This window comes from Diadema setosum, chromosome 19, assembly GCF_964275005.1.
Source record: "Diadema setosum chromosome 19, eeDiaSeto1, whole genome shotgun sequence".
Classification (NCBI taxonomy): Eukaryota; Metazoa; Echinodermata; class Echinoidea; order Diadematoida; family Diadematidae; genus Diadema; species Diadema setosum.
Window position 1 is genome coordinate 19,713,473 of NC_092703.1, and position 16,815 is coordinate 19,730,287.

The window sequence follows — 16,815 nt, forward strand, 5'->3', positions numbered from 1 at the left end:
CCAATATGACAAATTGTGATTGTTCCCAAAGGCCATTTCTTTTTTGAAAGATGTAACTTCTGAAGATTTTGAATTGGTACAAAACTGAATGAAAAAAAAAAAAGAAAAACCGAGATTCTCGCATTCTACACTGAGTATAAAAACTTCTGTAAATTCTATACTTGTCTTTCTCGAGGGACTTTAGCGTGTGGCTAACAACGACATAACTAAAGCACGAATAGACCGTTTCTGTGATGAACTACAATTTATGGATGCCTCGATTTTCCTATATACAGCCTACGAGTAGCGAAGCATTTCTTCCGGCCCCTGTCCCCTGCCATTAAGTTCTACAGGCAGGAATTCACTCAGTTATTGCTAGGTAGGACAAGCCTCCAGAAAACTTTGTAGTTAAGGTCAACTTTTGTGAACAAAGCATGTATAAAATTTGAATACAGTTGCAAAATCGGTCTATTTAACCTGGGGTAGTTGTGGGGGAAGGAGAGCGGGGAAAGAAAAAAATAAGAGCAAAAGAGAGATAAAGAAAACGGGACGAAATAGAGTAGAGAGGGAGAGAGAGAGAGAGGGATTGAGAAAAGAAGTGGCCATATTTCTGGTCCTGGTGGTGTCAAAGAGCATTGGTGACGATAAAGCCAACACAAAGCCGAATCAATTCCTTGTTTGCACTATAGGCGACTTGCAGTGTAACCAGGGCCTGGTGTAACCCTTTTATGGAATCTTCCTAGTGCAACCAAGCGCGGCAGCGAGGAAACTATACTATGCAAGCCAACATCATCGTGTACATCTGAAGAAATGGGTCCAATTCTCAACTTTGACCTGTGTGAGGATCGGGCGAAGTCCGTGAGTTGTTTGAGAGCCGTGTATGTTATGATAATAGGTTAAGATCAATCTGTAAGTAGGCCTGCTTCTGACGTTCAAATGCGCCAGGCATATAGACCGAATCGAAAGTCTGGATTACAGGGGAGATAACAACCGGTTTTGCCGTGTAGTATTGTGGCGTGTTATCCTGTCGTCGATTAAGGGGACCGTGGATCGGTTAAAGAAGAACTCGTAAATTTGTATACAACGCAGTCATGAAGTTCGACGACATTCTCCTTACGATTGGCGGCTTTGGGCGGTACCAGATCTGGACGTACAACCTGTGTTGTCTCTTCGCCTTTCTCACTGCCTTTCACCTTCTCGTCTCTGTCTTCCTCATGGGTTCATCAGATCATTGGTGCAAGGTCAGTAGACATGCTCTGAACGTGGACCTACAAACCCCATGCTCTGAATGAGATCCGTGTATTCTTCATTCACCTGTAATATACCCATTTTTTGCCCGCTGCTGCTTGTTTGGATCTCAAAGTCCAGGGCAGGTTGACTGTCTGTAAACAAATACTTGTTATGCCTCACCAGGGATGTGGGTCCCACGTACACTTACAGGTCCTGTTTACCTTCGGAAGCACTAATTTAAAATTGTTCAAGATATCACATTTTACTTGAAGCATATGTGTAGGTCAGTTGTATCACAAAACATCCTACCATATAAAACTTTTGCAATAAAACCTAAAATAAAAGGAGATATCACTATTCTTCTCAATAAACCATAACTGTAGACGGTTTACTCTGAAAACATTTTTATTATAACTATTGTTCACATTTTGTATATCTAACAATACGTAACATCGATTATACTGATACAAAATTACATTGGTTGTTTCGATCTATCCCTAACTCACATTTTAGAACTATTTTGAAGCACTAAACCTGTTTTTTTTTTTTTTCATCTGCAAATGGTGAATTATGCCTTTTACAGAAACCGGACAAAAAGAAACAAATAAGGAATATAACTATCAAAGAGCAATCATTAGGTGATACCATATCGGCCTATCACCATTTGTCAAAATCTTTCTTTCTGTCTTTATCATTTGCTCTTCCAGCCGCACTTTGTGCTTCTTATCTCAGAAGTGCCAGGACCAATTCTCATGCAACTTTCCACTGTTATTACACACTGCCCCATGAATAGTGTCTAGAAGGTGATCACAGTGATCATTCATGCATGACGTCATCTAGGCGCCATTTTGTGATTTGGAATGTCTTATTATCCATTGTGTACATAACATGCATAACTGAATGTCATTCCTGACATGCCCGACATCCCCCATTATATTTGGACACATTTTAGAACACGTTACATGGATCATTTTATAAAATAATGACGTCCTGATCAGACTGCATCTTGACCGCATGAATTGGGGTCAAAGGTAAAAAATAATTTATTCTGTATCTTGGTTCATAAATGCTCTATCATCCCATACTTTGCACACTTGTAGACCGTGTAACTTGAATCATGTTATAACGACTTTTTGACTGTGCCGATTAGTTTCAATGGTAAAAAAGATAATCTCCATTCTTCATCTTTATTGATACAGGCCCTATGGCCCCAATTAGTATAAACAGATATTTTTTTTTTTTTCACGCAGAGCTAGATTGATTATTAATTTACAAATTAAACGTCATTATGTTCAGATGTCTTCGCTGTCTAGATGATGGCCAAGTGTCAAAAACATTTTTATCTGTATTCTGGTTATAATTCCCGCGTGGTCGCTTTGCAGACTCTCGTATCTTGCGCATACATAAACTTGGTTACATGGATTGTGTCATAAAATAACGACTTCAGGCGTTATCTCGGTTGCAAAAATTTTGGTCACATGTCAAAAAATAACACTTTAGGCTGTATTCTTGGTTAATTCATTGTGTATTGCCCCCTCCCCCAATCCTGCGTATCATCCATCTTTTTGTGTGTGTCATTGGAAATACCGCCCCTTTCTTCCATATTTTGGACACGGTCATGTAGACCATGTTACTGCATTCATCATTGTTGTGAAAAGTACACATCCCTTCTATTATTATTATAGGACCTATTCACTGCAAATGCATTTTGACTTGTGTTGATTCATGATACCCTAACGGTCTCTTGTGGCAAAACGAAGATAAAAAAATAAATTTCAGAACTATATGCCATAATTTTTTCAGATATCTTTTCTATAGAATCCTTCAATCCACCCATCAATAAAAATAAAAAGCACTTCAAAACCAAGATAACAGTCTGTCAATCACTGTTACATTAGGAATTTGACTAACAGAAGACGTTTGAATGTACCATCCCACAAACTGAGCATAATGATTATAACTTGCATGTTCCATATGATATCTTTTGTTAATCATAATTCATTAGGACAGCTTTTTTTGTGTGTGTGTTGGTGTGGTGTGGTGTGTGTGTGTTTGTGTGAGTGAGTGCGTGTGTGTGCGTGTGTGTGTGTGTGTGTGTGCGTGAATGTGTGTCTTTGTCCGCGAAGATCAACTAAACGCAGTGTTATATCGTATAAGAATGATATACCAATAATTCACATCCCGGTACCGAATGGACCTGAAACTTATGTAAAACCTTTTAAACTCATATAAAACTTACGTCGGATGCTAAAACTACTACCAGATGTTTCTGTGTATGCATTTTCTTTTAAGATTCCTGAGTGGGACAACGTAAATTGCAGTGAGTGGGGCTACAATACATCCGAGGAGTGCCAGCTCGCAAAGCGAGACGTCGCCATCCCCTACACTGTGTCTGATGACACTGGGGATGTCATCTTCGAGAAGTGCGAGCGCTACCAGCTGTCTGCAGAAGATGAATTCTTCCCGGATTTGAACTTGACCGGACATGACGTAGTGCCGTGTGATGCGGGATGGGTATACGACAAAAGTGTTTTCCAGTCGACGGTTGTTCAGGATGTGAGAAAATGTCCCCTCCACATAATTTGTGGTTGTCTGAATTTTCTGTTAACTTCAACAACAACTTAATGAATGACAGTGAAACAGCAAGGCATGTGAATGCAATTTATAAAGAGTCCATAATACTTTAATGATCTATGCTCACTCAAGTTATGATTTTGATAACATCGAGGTATCAGGTGAATTAAGCCTTTGCATGTCTGTAACCCAGGTGTTAGCCGATTTCCAAAGCAACGTGAATGACTGCTAGTTCTTCCATTAATTTCGAACATGAATCTGCATCCCGCTATTGTTGTTGTTGTGTGGGTTATTTTTATCAGGCTACTTTTTCTCGTTTCACGACAGTTTAACCTCGTCTGCGGACTGAGTTACGTAACATCCGTTTCTCAGTCGCTCTACTTTCTTGGTTTCTTGCTGGGCTCACTCGTCTTTGGTCACATCTCAGACAGGTAGGTCGATCGATGAACAGGAAGAATATCCTCAAATCTAGCAATTAAAAAAAAAAAAACACACCAAACAATGACAGGACGTTTTAACGACTGTACCAAGTCGTTCTTTATTCATGACGTCGAACCATACCATTATGGAGATCTTCAGAATATTGACGTAATCTCTACAACTAAATGCTAACTGCAATTGTGCGTCGGGTAGCAATAATCACAGTATAGTGGGGACGATAACGAATAAGACGACGATGTGCGTGACATAATCGCCAAATGGTATTATTGCATTAAATGGGCAGTAAAGGTAATGATATACCAAACTTTCAGTAACTTTGCTAAAGCGCCCTCTAGAAACCCAGGATTCTGTTTTGCAGTTGCCTTTCCTGGAATGCAATTAATGAGGTAGATACTGTCATTTAGTTTTTAGAAGAATACCATATTAGCTGATATTCCACCATGGGTAAAACGAAGGCATACCCACTCGCGTGATTGTATAAATTACAAGTTGATGCAGAGATGATTATGTGTCCGGGTATTGTCTCAGCTCAAGTTTCATTGGACACTTTGTGGTCCCTATCAAAAATTGACCAAAATTAATTCTCATTCTGTTTTGTATTGAAAAATTATTTGTAAATGTCACTTTCTGAATATGTGTATAAAAAAACACCCTGTGGAAGGGAAAAAATCGACCAAATCTTACCTATTCTTCCGTACCTTCTCAAAATGTATTGTAAATACATTATAAACTGATTAGAATAAAGAAATGAGACACAATACAAACAGTATCAAGACCTTCATCTTCATAAGTAACATGCATGTCGTTTATTCATTCTCTCGGAAGATTTGGCCGCCAGCTGTCACTCCTCTCCTCGCTCTCCACACTCTGCGTTTCGGGTACCTGCCTTGCCTTCTCGCCCAACATCTGGGTCTTCACCGTCCTCCGGTTTGTAGTCGGAGCCGCAATCTACGGAGTTCTCATCTCATCATTCGTCATGGGTGAGAAAATGATGTTTTATAGGAGGCCTTTAATTTACTACAGAAGAGTTGTTTTGTCTCTTCTGCATGTATTCACGTGAAATTCACTACACTAATCATTACGGTGTTCTTCGTCACTTATTTGATCGATCCACAATGTACGTAGGATCGTTGTATGATTACACTGAGTGATGTATCGTCAACAAAGGGTCAAAAGATTGCAGAAATATAGTCTTTTTGTGCAGTCAAGAATTTCTGGATGCAAAGAGAAGGCTTCACTGTGATACGTTTTTTTTTTTTTTTTTTTTTTTTTTTTTTTTGTGGTACATCTGTCACACAGCAGCAATATAGTCCGTGCCCTTGTATACCCTTTAAAAGCGAATGGCGAAGGTAATATTTCTAGTTACAACTGCTGTCAAAATTTGTGGTACCCACTGTCCAGCCTGGATATAATCAAAATCAGTTCAATTCAAGATACATTAGTTCCAGTCAGATCTATCCAAAATCCAGGAGAATATTTACGTGGTGTACATGATAATTAACAAACAGTGATCTGATATGGAGAGCATTCCCTTTATAGTGTTCAATTGTTCTTGCTGTTTGCTTTCAAAAGTTCACGTGGATCAATGGAAAGTCAAGTTAGGTTTTTTTCTGTCTTCAAACAAATGAATTGATAGTTGTTGAATATCAACAAGAAATCCAACAATAGTGATGAGTGTGGTACAGGTCCTCGTATATTATCTACAAACTGCTTGTCTACACGAGACAACAACTACTTGTATAATGCAGGTACACATATCTGCGAAAGCACTTGTGTCACAAAGGCACGCTTTGAAGTGGGATTTACAAACAGCAGGGAGGTGAAAGGAAACCTCCCTGCAAATAGTAAGTAGGCTTTTGAATGACAGTCATGGTATGCTCAGGCAAAGAGGTGTGCCGTATAGGTCGCCGATTCCTCCCCCTGGTGACCCTGTAAATCCATTGTCATTGGTAGCACAAATGATTTATCTGCCTCTTTTCCCCTTCTATTCATTACGTGAGTTTGCATGCAGAGTTATTACAGGTACGAGGAGGCCCGTGATTGTGGGTTCCTGTGACTTCCTGGTTGAATGTATCAATACAATAATACTCACTCCATCTTCACGAATAGGGATTGGCTTTGCAGACTCCTCTTCGTGTATGATATTGTAATTTGATTTTTGCTTTTTTTTTTCTTTAGAAAAAGTACATAAATATAAGAAAAAATATCGCGGTTGGGATTACATTCATTGGAAAGAGATAGAAAACGTGAAAAATCGTCAAACTTTGCAACGAGAATAGATGATTGATATAACGCTGTATGCTGATTACGCTAACTCGATCTGCAAGTAGAAAGAAGAATGTATTGATATAGGTTCTATCATAACACATTATGGATTTCTCACTTTATCATACAAACTCATTTCATCACCACTCGGTTTATTTGCCCTCAGGCACCGAACTTGTAGGGCCATCTAAACGCTACTTTACTGGTATCGCCATGAACTTCTACTGGGCGGTGGGTGCCATCATCCTAGCAGGGATTGCTTATTTCATCCGGAACTGGCGTCATCTGCAACTCTGTGTGTCCCTCATTCCCGTTGCCTACTTCGCCATCTTCCCGTAAGGCAATCTTGTTTTTTATCATGCTCAGGTTGAGGGAGTGAAGTTACGTAGAGGTCTCAGCTGTTTCCTCTGTCAACTTTCATGCACTTTTCACAACTTTTTCCTCTCTCTCTTCATTTTCTCATAAAACACCTCTCAATTTGGCCCTTATTCATTGTTTGGACTGCTCATCTCATTAGAAGTCATCATACATCAAACTTACTTTAGTTTCTACAATTATATATTCGAAGAGAGAATAATGAAACTAATGACATTTAACTCTGTCGTTATTTCATCATTGGTATCATCATTTGTTAAGATTTATTCATTGAAAAATCACAGTGCAACTACAAGCCGGTGTGTCCGTGTGTATGGGAGAGGTTGCGTCTGTGGCACGTGATATTCATCGTGTGAACAACTGCTTTTATGGAATAGAGTGAAATGATGTTTTAGAAATATGACTGTGATTGATGATGTGCTGACTGTAATCTCGAACAGATTCCTTCCCGAGTCTGCCCGATGGTTGATCGCCAAGGGGCGACTGAAGAAGGCAGAGAAGGTCCTGCAGAAAGCTGCCATAATGAACAAGGCAAAGCTACCCGACCCGCTGTTCGAAGAGAGCGAAGCTCTTAAAGAGGTATGGGATCAGTTATGGAGTAGTCGGCCCTACTCCCAGGACACTTAGAACCTCCGTAGTTGTATATAAACGCATTATAATTCCGCATATTTTATTCCGCACTTTGTGGCTCAATAGTGTAATCCTAAGTCTTTGTTCTACAGCGTCCTTGCACGGCAATATGCCAAATAAACAATGGCAAAAGGGGGCAAAACATGGTGAAAACAAATAAACAAACAAACAAAAACGTGCGTCAAATGATACCTCATCAAAACACAATAAGCATGCTGTCTTAATAAGATGTTATTGGAATCGTTATATCTTGCTTTGATTGCAAGGCATGTTTGACGGGATTTTTTAAAAGTTTATTCTCTCTTTACCTTCACCCCTCCCCTCACACGCACAGAAAAAAGAAAATAAAAAGAAACGATGACGAATACGTCATTCGTATCTGTATTGCAGGTAAAATTCAAATATATATTTTTAGATGCTTCTTCTATCCCCCCCCCCCCGAAAAGAAATCAACAACAAAAAAAAAAACCACAATTATTTAGTCATCTAATGTATATTCATCATTAACTATTTGACTATTGTACAAATTTATTCAATACCGATGTATGGTTTACATTACCTTGCATGATTAATATCATTATTTCGTGTTTTTTTTTTTTTTTGCATTACTAAATTCGCGATGAATGAAAGATATTATTCAGAGGGTTGAAGACCAACTGAAGAAACTTACACCTAAATTCGCGATGTTGTTTTATTCTGTAGAGCAGCGCCACCAACGAGAAAGAACCGACAGTTCTGGACTTGTTTCGGACTCCACGACTCCGTATGTATACACTCAACATGGCATTTATATGGTAAGCAGCAAAAACTGATTTTATATAATAATATAATTATACTGGCATATTGCAGTGCAGAACGCTGTAATGTATTGTTCACACTGTCCGTATAAGTACACGTCTGTCGGTCTGCTGGTTTTTTTTTTTTCCTCTCTTACGCACACACACCAGTCAGACAAAATTTGTGTATAATCTATTAGGCCGATACGTGCAAAGCTGGAATGACAACAATATGAAATTTGAACTGCATGCAAGGTAAGGTTTGATTGGCAACTATTTTGTCGCGACTACAGAAAGCTGTTATGGTATGTTAAAAGGGAAAGAGCTTGTTATCCCGTATAGTATTTCCGGGAACATTCAAAGACTCTTGTCTTTTGCTTACATCACAAGAGATTGTATTTGTGATTTGAGAGACCCTTGGAGATATCAAGTTGTCATAAATTTAATTACTTGTTCATTCTTCTTCTTCTTCCTCTCCTCCTATTACAATACAAGGAAATGTGGGTTTTTCATTAAACGACGATTAGCATAGGCCTACTGTCTGGTGATTTAACAACCATTATGAATGTCACAATTACGACGGCTTATGCATTTATTTCGATATTGATTCAATTACTTTATTTCAGTTGAAATGTGTGTAACATTAGTCCAAAGATTTGTATATATATATAACGAAGAATCAAGAAATATACATACATGCATATACATATTATATGTTTATACATATTTTTGTATTAGAATTTACAATATCATAATTATTTTCTATTATTATTGTTATGATGTTCAATATTACATCGTATCAAAAAAAAATACTGCTACTGGACGTTCCACATGAACACACGAAATTGATCGCTTCCACAAAAGCCAGTTAAAGCGCTTCCACTATGATAATCACTCGTTATTTTACTTTTCGACGTGTACTATAATACTTCATTGCTTTGACGTACATCATCCTAGAGAGGTTAGTTTATAGTGAAACGTGTTTTTTTTTTTTTTTTTTTTTTTTTTTGTTGTTGAATTATTTCCTAGGATTGTGAGCACGCTGGTGTATTACGGTATTTCGCTGGCTACTGAGTCTCTTGGCGTTAATCTCTACATCGCCTTCTTCGTGTCTGGAGCCGTGGAGATACCAGCCTACCTCTCAGTCCTATTCGGCATCGAGTTGTTTGGTCGGAGGCCCATCATCGTCTCCTACATGCTGATCGCTGGAGTTGCTTGCCTCGTCAGCGGATTCGTTCGTGAGTTCTTCCTCATAGCCCCGAATTCACGAAGGTGGTACAATCTTTGTCCATGGTTTAAACCATGGACAAGCGCTCTGCGACAAAAACAAACAAACAAACAAACAAACAAACAAAATCAAAAGCAAAATAGCAACCCAACCCAACCCTAAAACACCAACTAGGAAAAAAGAAATCCACCAAAACAACAAAATAAAACAAAACAAAACAAAACAAAACAGGCTCGGGACAAACGAGTTTAAATGTTAATCTTTCATACGATTGCATGAATTACGTTACAATAGTTTACGTTGTTTTGTATACAACTATATACACACTCATGTTGCATTATATTACATTCAATATCATTATGAATTTTGATATGTATACAATACTGTATGTGAAATACAGTTATATACATACATGCATACATACCTACATACTTTATAGTATCTGAGTTCATTGTTGGTAAGCATACCTTTGCTATAGTTACATTGAAACCTTCTGAAATGGTTCATAAAATAATTTGGAATCGTTACTATCAGCATTATTGAAAAACTCATTGATATCATAGTCTTCATTATGATTCATTTCATCATATTCTTTATAAAGTGTAAATGTAGAAGTCACTAAACACCTGCAAATCATTTATGAATGGACTACAGTATTTCCACTATAGACCCATACTGATGAAATAGTTTTGAAGTCGGGTGCATTCAATGAAATGGGTAATATCGAAGAAAAACATAAATTATGTGAAATATTGAAAATCGGCTCAGAAACAATTAAAACACCGCATTCTGCGGGTACTTCAGACTATTTGGTATGTTTAATGCATTGATCAACCATAACATGCATAATGCTTGTTGAGGCGTGAGTTTTCTTCAATTTGGTTCCCTCTACAATTGAAATTTTGTATTCTCTAGCTGTCATTAATGCCTTGTCCGCCTTGGATTACTTAAAATAGCAATGTCGAAATTTCGGAGCTTGGGTATTTGATAGTAAAGAGCGACCACATACACCAGTACCAAACTTCTCCTCAGAAACCTCCACTGGCTCCCTGTCTGTAAGCGTGTAGAACACAAAATACTCCTTATCACATACAAAGCTCTCACTGGTGAAGCTCCATCCTACATTTCTGACCTCATCCACGTCTACACACCTCCTCGTGCTCTCCGATCACAACACCAACTACTTTTTGAAGTCCCCCGCTTCAACACTCAATACTATGGTTCAAGTTCCTTCTCTGTCATGGCACCCACCCTATGGAACACTTTACCCATCTCTGTTCGCCCCGCACCAACACAAGAGACTTTCAAAACTAAACTAAAGACGTATTTATTCAATCAATACTTTGGTCATTCTTTGTAATATCTTTGTTGTTGTTCTTGTTGTCATTTGTATTATATTACATATGTATTTTCTCATTGTATTGTTATCATAGGAATTGTATAAAGCGCATAGAGACTTCAGTGTAACATGCACTATATAATCGGAATGTATTATTATTATTATTATTATTATTATTATTATTATAATTATTATCATTATTATTATTATTATTATTATTATTATTATTATTATTGTTGTTATTATTATTATTATTATTATTATTATTATTATTATTATTATTATTATTATTATTATTATTATTATTATTATTATTGTTTGTTCCAAGTTCATGGTGTCACTGCCGGCAACCAGGGATAGCCTGGTCATTGCTGGTGGTAGTGTCTCTGCCCGGATAGCAGTAGATGACAGGTTCGAGTCCCATGGTTCCTTTTTCCGCATGTTCGTTACATTACAGATCAGCAGTTGCGATCTTGCAAATTTCATTTGTAGAAAGAGACAAATTGAAGGAAATTCACACCTGAACCTTCACCCCTCTGATTAAGATTATCTTGTTTTCATGTGCTTGTTTTTTTTAGTCAAAATAAGTAAGTGTTCAGTCATTTGCGCTTCCATGACCATTATTTGGTCACGGGATGGAAATACATGTATGATATCGTGTACTAGTAATCTGATGTTTCAAGTATTATTCCTGTTGGTTATTATCTCTCTCTTCCACTAGCTGTTGGAGTGGCCAGGGTCACAATCGCTATGATTGGTAAAGTTGGAATAGCGGGATCGTTCGCTGTCGTTTACCTTCTTCCAGCCGAGATCTTCCCGACACCAATAAGGTTAATAACAAGAATATGTTTTCAGCACAAAACATGTATTGCCAATGAGAAATCCTTCCTGTTTTGCAATTTCCATAATCCACATAAAAAAGAAAAGAAAAGAAAGACAGAAATGAGTTGGAGGAGACACAACATTGCGCACTTATTTCTCGGATTACTGCGGATATGTTAGTTTTTTATCATTCAAGAACTAGAGACAACAACATGGTGTTAAACGAAAACAAAACAGAAGTCGCCACATTGCGTCACAATTTAGAAAAAGAAAGGAGTCTGTTAGTCTCAATATTGATGGAGCCGTCATAAATGCGTCTAAATCGGCCAGAGATCTCGGCTTTATTGTTGACGACTCTCCACTCTCCACTTCAGCACATACAGAACACTGCACTAGAAAGTATGAGCGCATCACCCCTGTCATCCGCAATCTACACTGGCTGTTAATCCCACAAAGAATGAAGTTTAACCCATTCCATACTGCATTCTTAAATCCCCATAGACTTATTACACAGGCAACTAGGTTCCCGTAGGGAATGGGTTAAGATTCTTCTCATCACTTGCAACCTCATCCATAACCGTTCATCCTCGTAATTAAACCTGATCACGCATGGACCTCAAATCATCATCTACAGCTCAACTTGAGTTTGACCCTTGCACCCACAACCGATATGGTGACTGCGCTTTCTCCGTTTATGTCCCCCCCCCCCCCCTCCTTTCTCCGGAACAGCCTCCTTACTCATACATTCAGTCCTCCACCTCCATTTTCAAAAAGAGTCTCAAAATCCATTTATTTCAAGAACAGATCTGATGATTATGATTATGTTATTGTGGATTTTTTGTATTCGTAGTTGATTTATATGTTTGTTCTCTTTTGTTAAAATTGTACAGCTCTTCGAAACATTTTTGTCTTACGCGCTATATAGATGTTCCATATTACTTTTATCATGATTAAATCAAGAGAGATAGAATCTAAGTGTGAGGGCAACAAGAGCGGTGATAATGAACTGTATGTAAAAAAAGAAAATTGTTGTTGTTGTTGTTTCTTAGTGGCTCTTCTGGTAAACAATCACTCCTCCACTGTTGTGATCTTTTGTTACGTGTCAATTTGTGTTTGTCTCCCTCTATTGACAATAGGTCAGCAGGAATGGGTGTTTGTGCGATGTCCTCCCGAGTGGCAGGTATGATTTGCCCGCTCATCCTGCACCTCGCCGAATATTGGGGACCCGCGCCCTTCTTTATATTCGGCGTCTCCTCCGTCGTAGCGGGCGTCCTAGCGTTCTTTCTCCCAGAGACGAAAGGTCGGCGAGTTCCTGAGACAATCGAAGAAGGAGAGAACTTCGGAAAGTAGGTTGAGCGCGAGAGTGAAACCTCCGACCCCGAGCTTTTTCTCTTCTTACCGTTGATGATGTTGTAGTTGCAGGAACACTTGGAAGCATGCACGCTTATAGAAAAAGAATGAAGTGGACGATTAAAAGGATCACACTTGTTTTCATGATCAGTACCATTATGCCCAATCACATGATGAGGTGATAAAGTAATCATAAATCATATCGCAGACTCTTTAATCTGTACAAAAATCCTCGCTCTTTGCCTAATTAGATACAAGAGTTGTTTCTTTTCCATCCCATCAGACTGTTTTAGAGATGTGATGGCTCAACGCTCAATCTTAAAGGACAAGATTTGTAGTTGCTAAATAATTGGCCAAAATGATAATGACAATCATGATAACGCTTTGTGTTGACTGGCAGAACTTAATGATTAAAATAATGTCATCATTTGCAATCTGGATATTGGGTGCTAGTACACTTTACATGTTAAAGGAATTGCAAAGATGGTTTTGTCGCTCTGTGCCTAAACCAAAAACATCCTGTGTTGAGTTTCATGACAATATTTTTTATACAATTGCTGATAATTCAGCAAAATGTATATGTAGCACACTACTTCAAGGGGGTCTGTCGTGTTGTCGTAGGGAATGAATATCATAACACAAGAAGAAGCAATTATTTTGCATTTACTAAAGCTTCCTTTGCCGAAGGTCACGGATTTGGTCTTAATGTCATCAATCATTCTCGATTTTCCTTTCAGGCTACTGGTTGAGACTGAGAAAGGAGCTGATGGGGTTGATCTCGAGGAACGCGCGGCTGGCACAAAGACGGGAGACTTCAAGTACCAAAAGGCGCAGGAAGATGACGACGTTCGGACCTGATCTGACCAAGAGAGCCAAGATGGTTCCAGAATGGGGGCTGACGGGAATCTGGTCTGTGAATTACACTGATATGAGTCATTCTAGCTTCTGTATTCAACATTCTAGAAGGTGCTGCGTATCAACTGCTGTACGGGTTTCCAAAGATAGTTTGCTCAGAGCGAGCAATATGTGTAGCTTACTGTTTCAGTGATAGAAGACTTTCAGAGCTCAAAGGAGTTACACGTCATGTATAATGATGTCTGCGTTTTATCTGCTTATGCACTATATCAGCGTTTTAACTACTCAAGTCTATGGAAACATCCCGACCTTTTATAACGCCAGTGAGATATTACACGAGCTCTCCCAGTACCTCCTTGATAAAAGACTTAGTGTAGGGCGAGAATTCGCGAAGACATGAAGGCGTGGTGGCAACTTGGCAAAAGCATTGCAAGCAGCAAGGTGTGCTGATATGTGCTGTGATATGTGCGCTGATAATATAATGCTAATACTTCAGACATGTGAATACAGGACGATGGTGAAAACAAGTAACGTACAGTGATAATGGCAATAATGATAATTATGATGATAATCATGGTGATAATCATGATAATAATAGTCATGATTATGATGATAATAATGCTAATAATGATGATAATAACACAATTGATAAGGCAGTTGTTTGTTAAAACACCGAAATGCCACCTGTTAAACGAAAGATTTGTTTTTGGGGAGAAAACACTTGGCCCATTTATATCTTGTCAGCATTATTTGCTGACGAAAGTTTCCTTGTGTCTTTAAGCGTCTGTGAAGAAGTCATCAGAACATTTTTTTTTTTACATTTCTATTTATTTAGTAGGTTGTTTTCTAGTCTTTCTCTGTCTATCTGACGATGTCATTACAAAGTTTTATTGCATACTTATTTAATCGTTGCTTCCGAAATAGGTTTATTTTGCATCAGATTTTAGTGGTATATTAGTTCTTATCAGTAATGGGTTCATTGAATTGTATTTCGTTCCCACAATGCTTGTATGCTTCATGTACAAATTTAATTCCATACTAATGGGCAAGGTATACAGTATCGGCATTAATTATCATTTAGTTACATTTGCTTTGGTGTTGACGAATGTAACCATTACACTAAAATAATCAAACACCATGTACAGTTCTCATCCCACCAAGCACTTAGGTTTAATTTGCGCTCTCCTTTTCCTGCTTGATCTGTTCCTGTTTTAATGTTCTGATTTGTCTGAGCACATGATTATTCTTTTTCCATTTGCCCCATTTGCCGGTTGATGTTTTCTTTGACTCCGTACGTTATCATGTAGGTTTTCTTCGTACCAATTTCGAATATTTCCTCTTGTTTATTCGACTACTATTCCTGTCAACAGTACTCTGCTAGTCGTTTCACTGTGATGTAACGGGGCCACTAATACGGGGCCACTAAAAATCTATTTCAGGCCCCACATTTCCAATAAGGTTATCTTTTGATGGCCCGATCGGGCAACCTAATTTCAAAATAGACTGCAATGTTTTCTTTTATTTCGAGCCACCAGCATTTCAAATTTAGAGACCTTAGTGGTCCTGAGGGCCACTCAGAGAGAGAGAGAGAAAAAAAAATTAAATTAGATGTCGAAACCTGGATATGGCCATATAGTTTGTCCCGGACGGCAATTGCGGGTTTTTTAACCTTTGTCCACACACGTGTAGTTACCATTCAGATGACTTTGTAACTGTCCTGAAATACAAACTCTTACAACCTTGGTAGCACCTGTTTTATCCTTTGATGACAACAATTCATCAATTAACAGCGTACTGATTTCTGAATTATGTTGGTCTGCAATCCATCGCCTGTGAAACGATCGAGGCAAATCCTATTTGTTACTTTCCTGAAATAGAAACTCTTACAACCTTGATAGCACATGTTTTATTATTTGATGATAATAATTCAGCAATTAAAACAGAGTACAATTTCTGAACTCTGTGGTCTGCAATCCATCGTCTGTGAAGCGAGGCAAATCCTGCAGATCACCTGTGTCCACGAGAAGATGATCCTATGGTCTATGAAGTGATTATACTGTTGAGTCAGTGTACGTGGTGTGTATTGTGTATTCATATATCGGTATTCAGTTTGTAGCTTAAAAGCACAATCTTAACTGCGATCTTGTATAGTCTTTACAAGTGAGGCAACTAAGATGACCTATAGGCATCTGGAAAAAAAAACAACGATGATATGACATGATATTGGGGTGACTGCTGATAACGATGACCACTTTTAATTTTATACTTATTTTGTACATGCTGCTCAATAAAGATACGATTAAAAAATGATTGTTATACTACAGATATGAACTGCTTTCGGGGCATGGTTGATATTACATGTATTGCCCGAGGGATGCAGTGACCCGTTTTTTAGACGGAATAAAACTTAAAGTGCTTTTATAAACTTTCCTGTCCTTGAAATGCGCTTCAATACCAACTATCAGAACGCGTTTTCAAACGCCTTTCGAATCACGTTTTGATTGGTGGCCTTGTCATTGCGCAGCTCTATTGCGCAGTTCATATGGAAACAAAAGTTGCGCGCATCTGGGCCCCATTTCATAAAAGATGTTAGGATGGCAACTCTTGCTGGAATGGTAACTCCCAATGGCAACAGCCAATCAGGAAGCTGAATTCTTGTCGTTTCTATGACAATTGCCATTCCAGCAAGAGTTGCTATCATATCAAGTTTTTATGAAATGGGGCCCTGCTCCGCACGCTCCGTTGAATTTCTTTTAATACGGGAAGTGAACATCGAAACTAACTCTTTTCATGAATTGACTGTATCTATGTCAAGTAAGTCACTTTTTACAAAATCCTTCGAGTGGATTTTGAGACTTTAAAAGGTCTTGCGAGAAAATGATACTAAATTGGCAATATTCTATGAGAGAAAAAAGTTGCACCTTTGACACTTACATTTGAATGCGAAAGAC

The 16,815-nt window shown here is 38.3% G+C and overlaps 1 protein-coding gene across 1 annotated transcript; it reads left to right on the forward strand.

Annotated features, from left to right (window-relative positions):
* The first annotated feature begins 1,070 nt into the window (after positions 1-1,070).
* On the forward strand, positions 1,071-14,557 carry LOC140242800 (organic cation transporter protein-like). The gene is made up of 11 exons (XM_072322555.1): positions 1,071-1,220; positions 3,502-3,765; positions 4,111-4,214; positions 5,050-5,204; positions 6,656-6,824; positions 7,305-7,443; positions 8,197-8,288; positions 9,300-9,508; positions 11,559-11,667; positions 12,796-13,005; positions 13,747-14,557. Exons 1-11 carry the CDS (start codon positions 1,071-1,073, stop codon positions 13,865-13,867), a joined length of 1,722 nt encoding a protein of 573 aa, XP_072178656.1. The 3' UTR covers positions 13,868-14,557.
* The last annotated feature ends 2,258 nt before the right edge of the window (positions 14,558-16,815 follow it).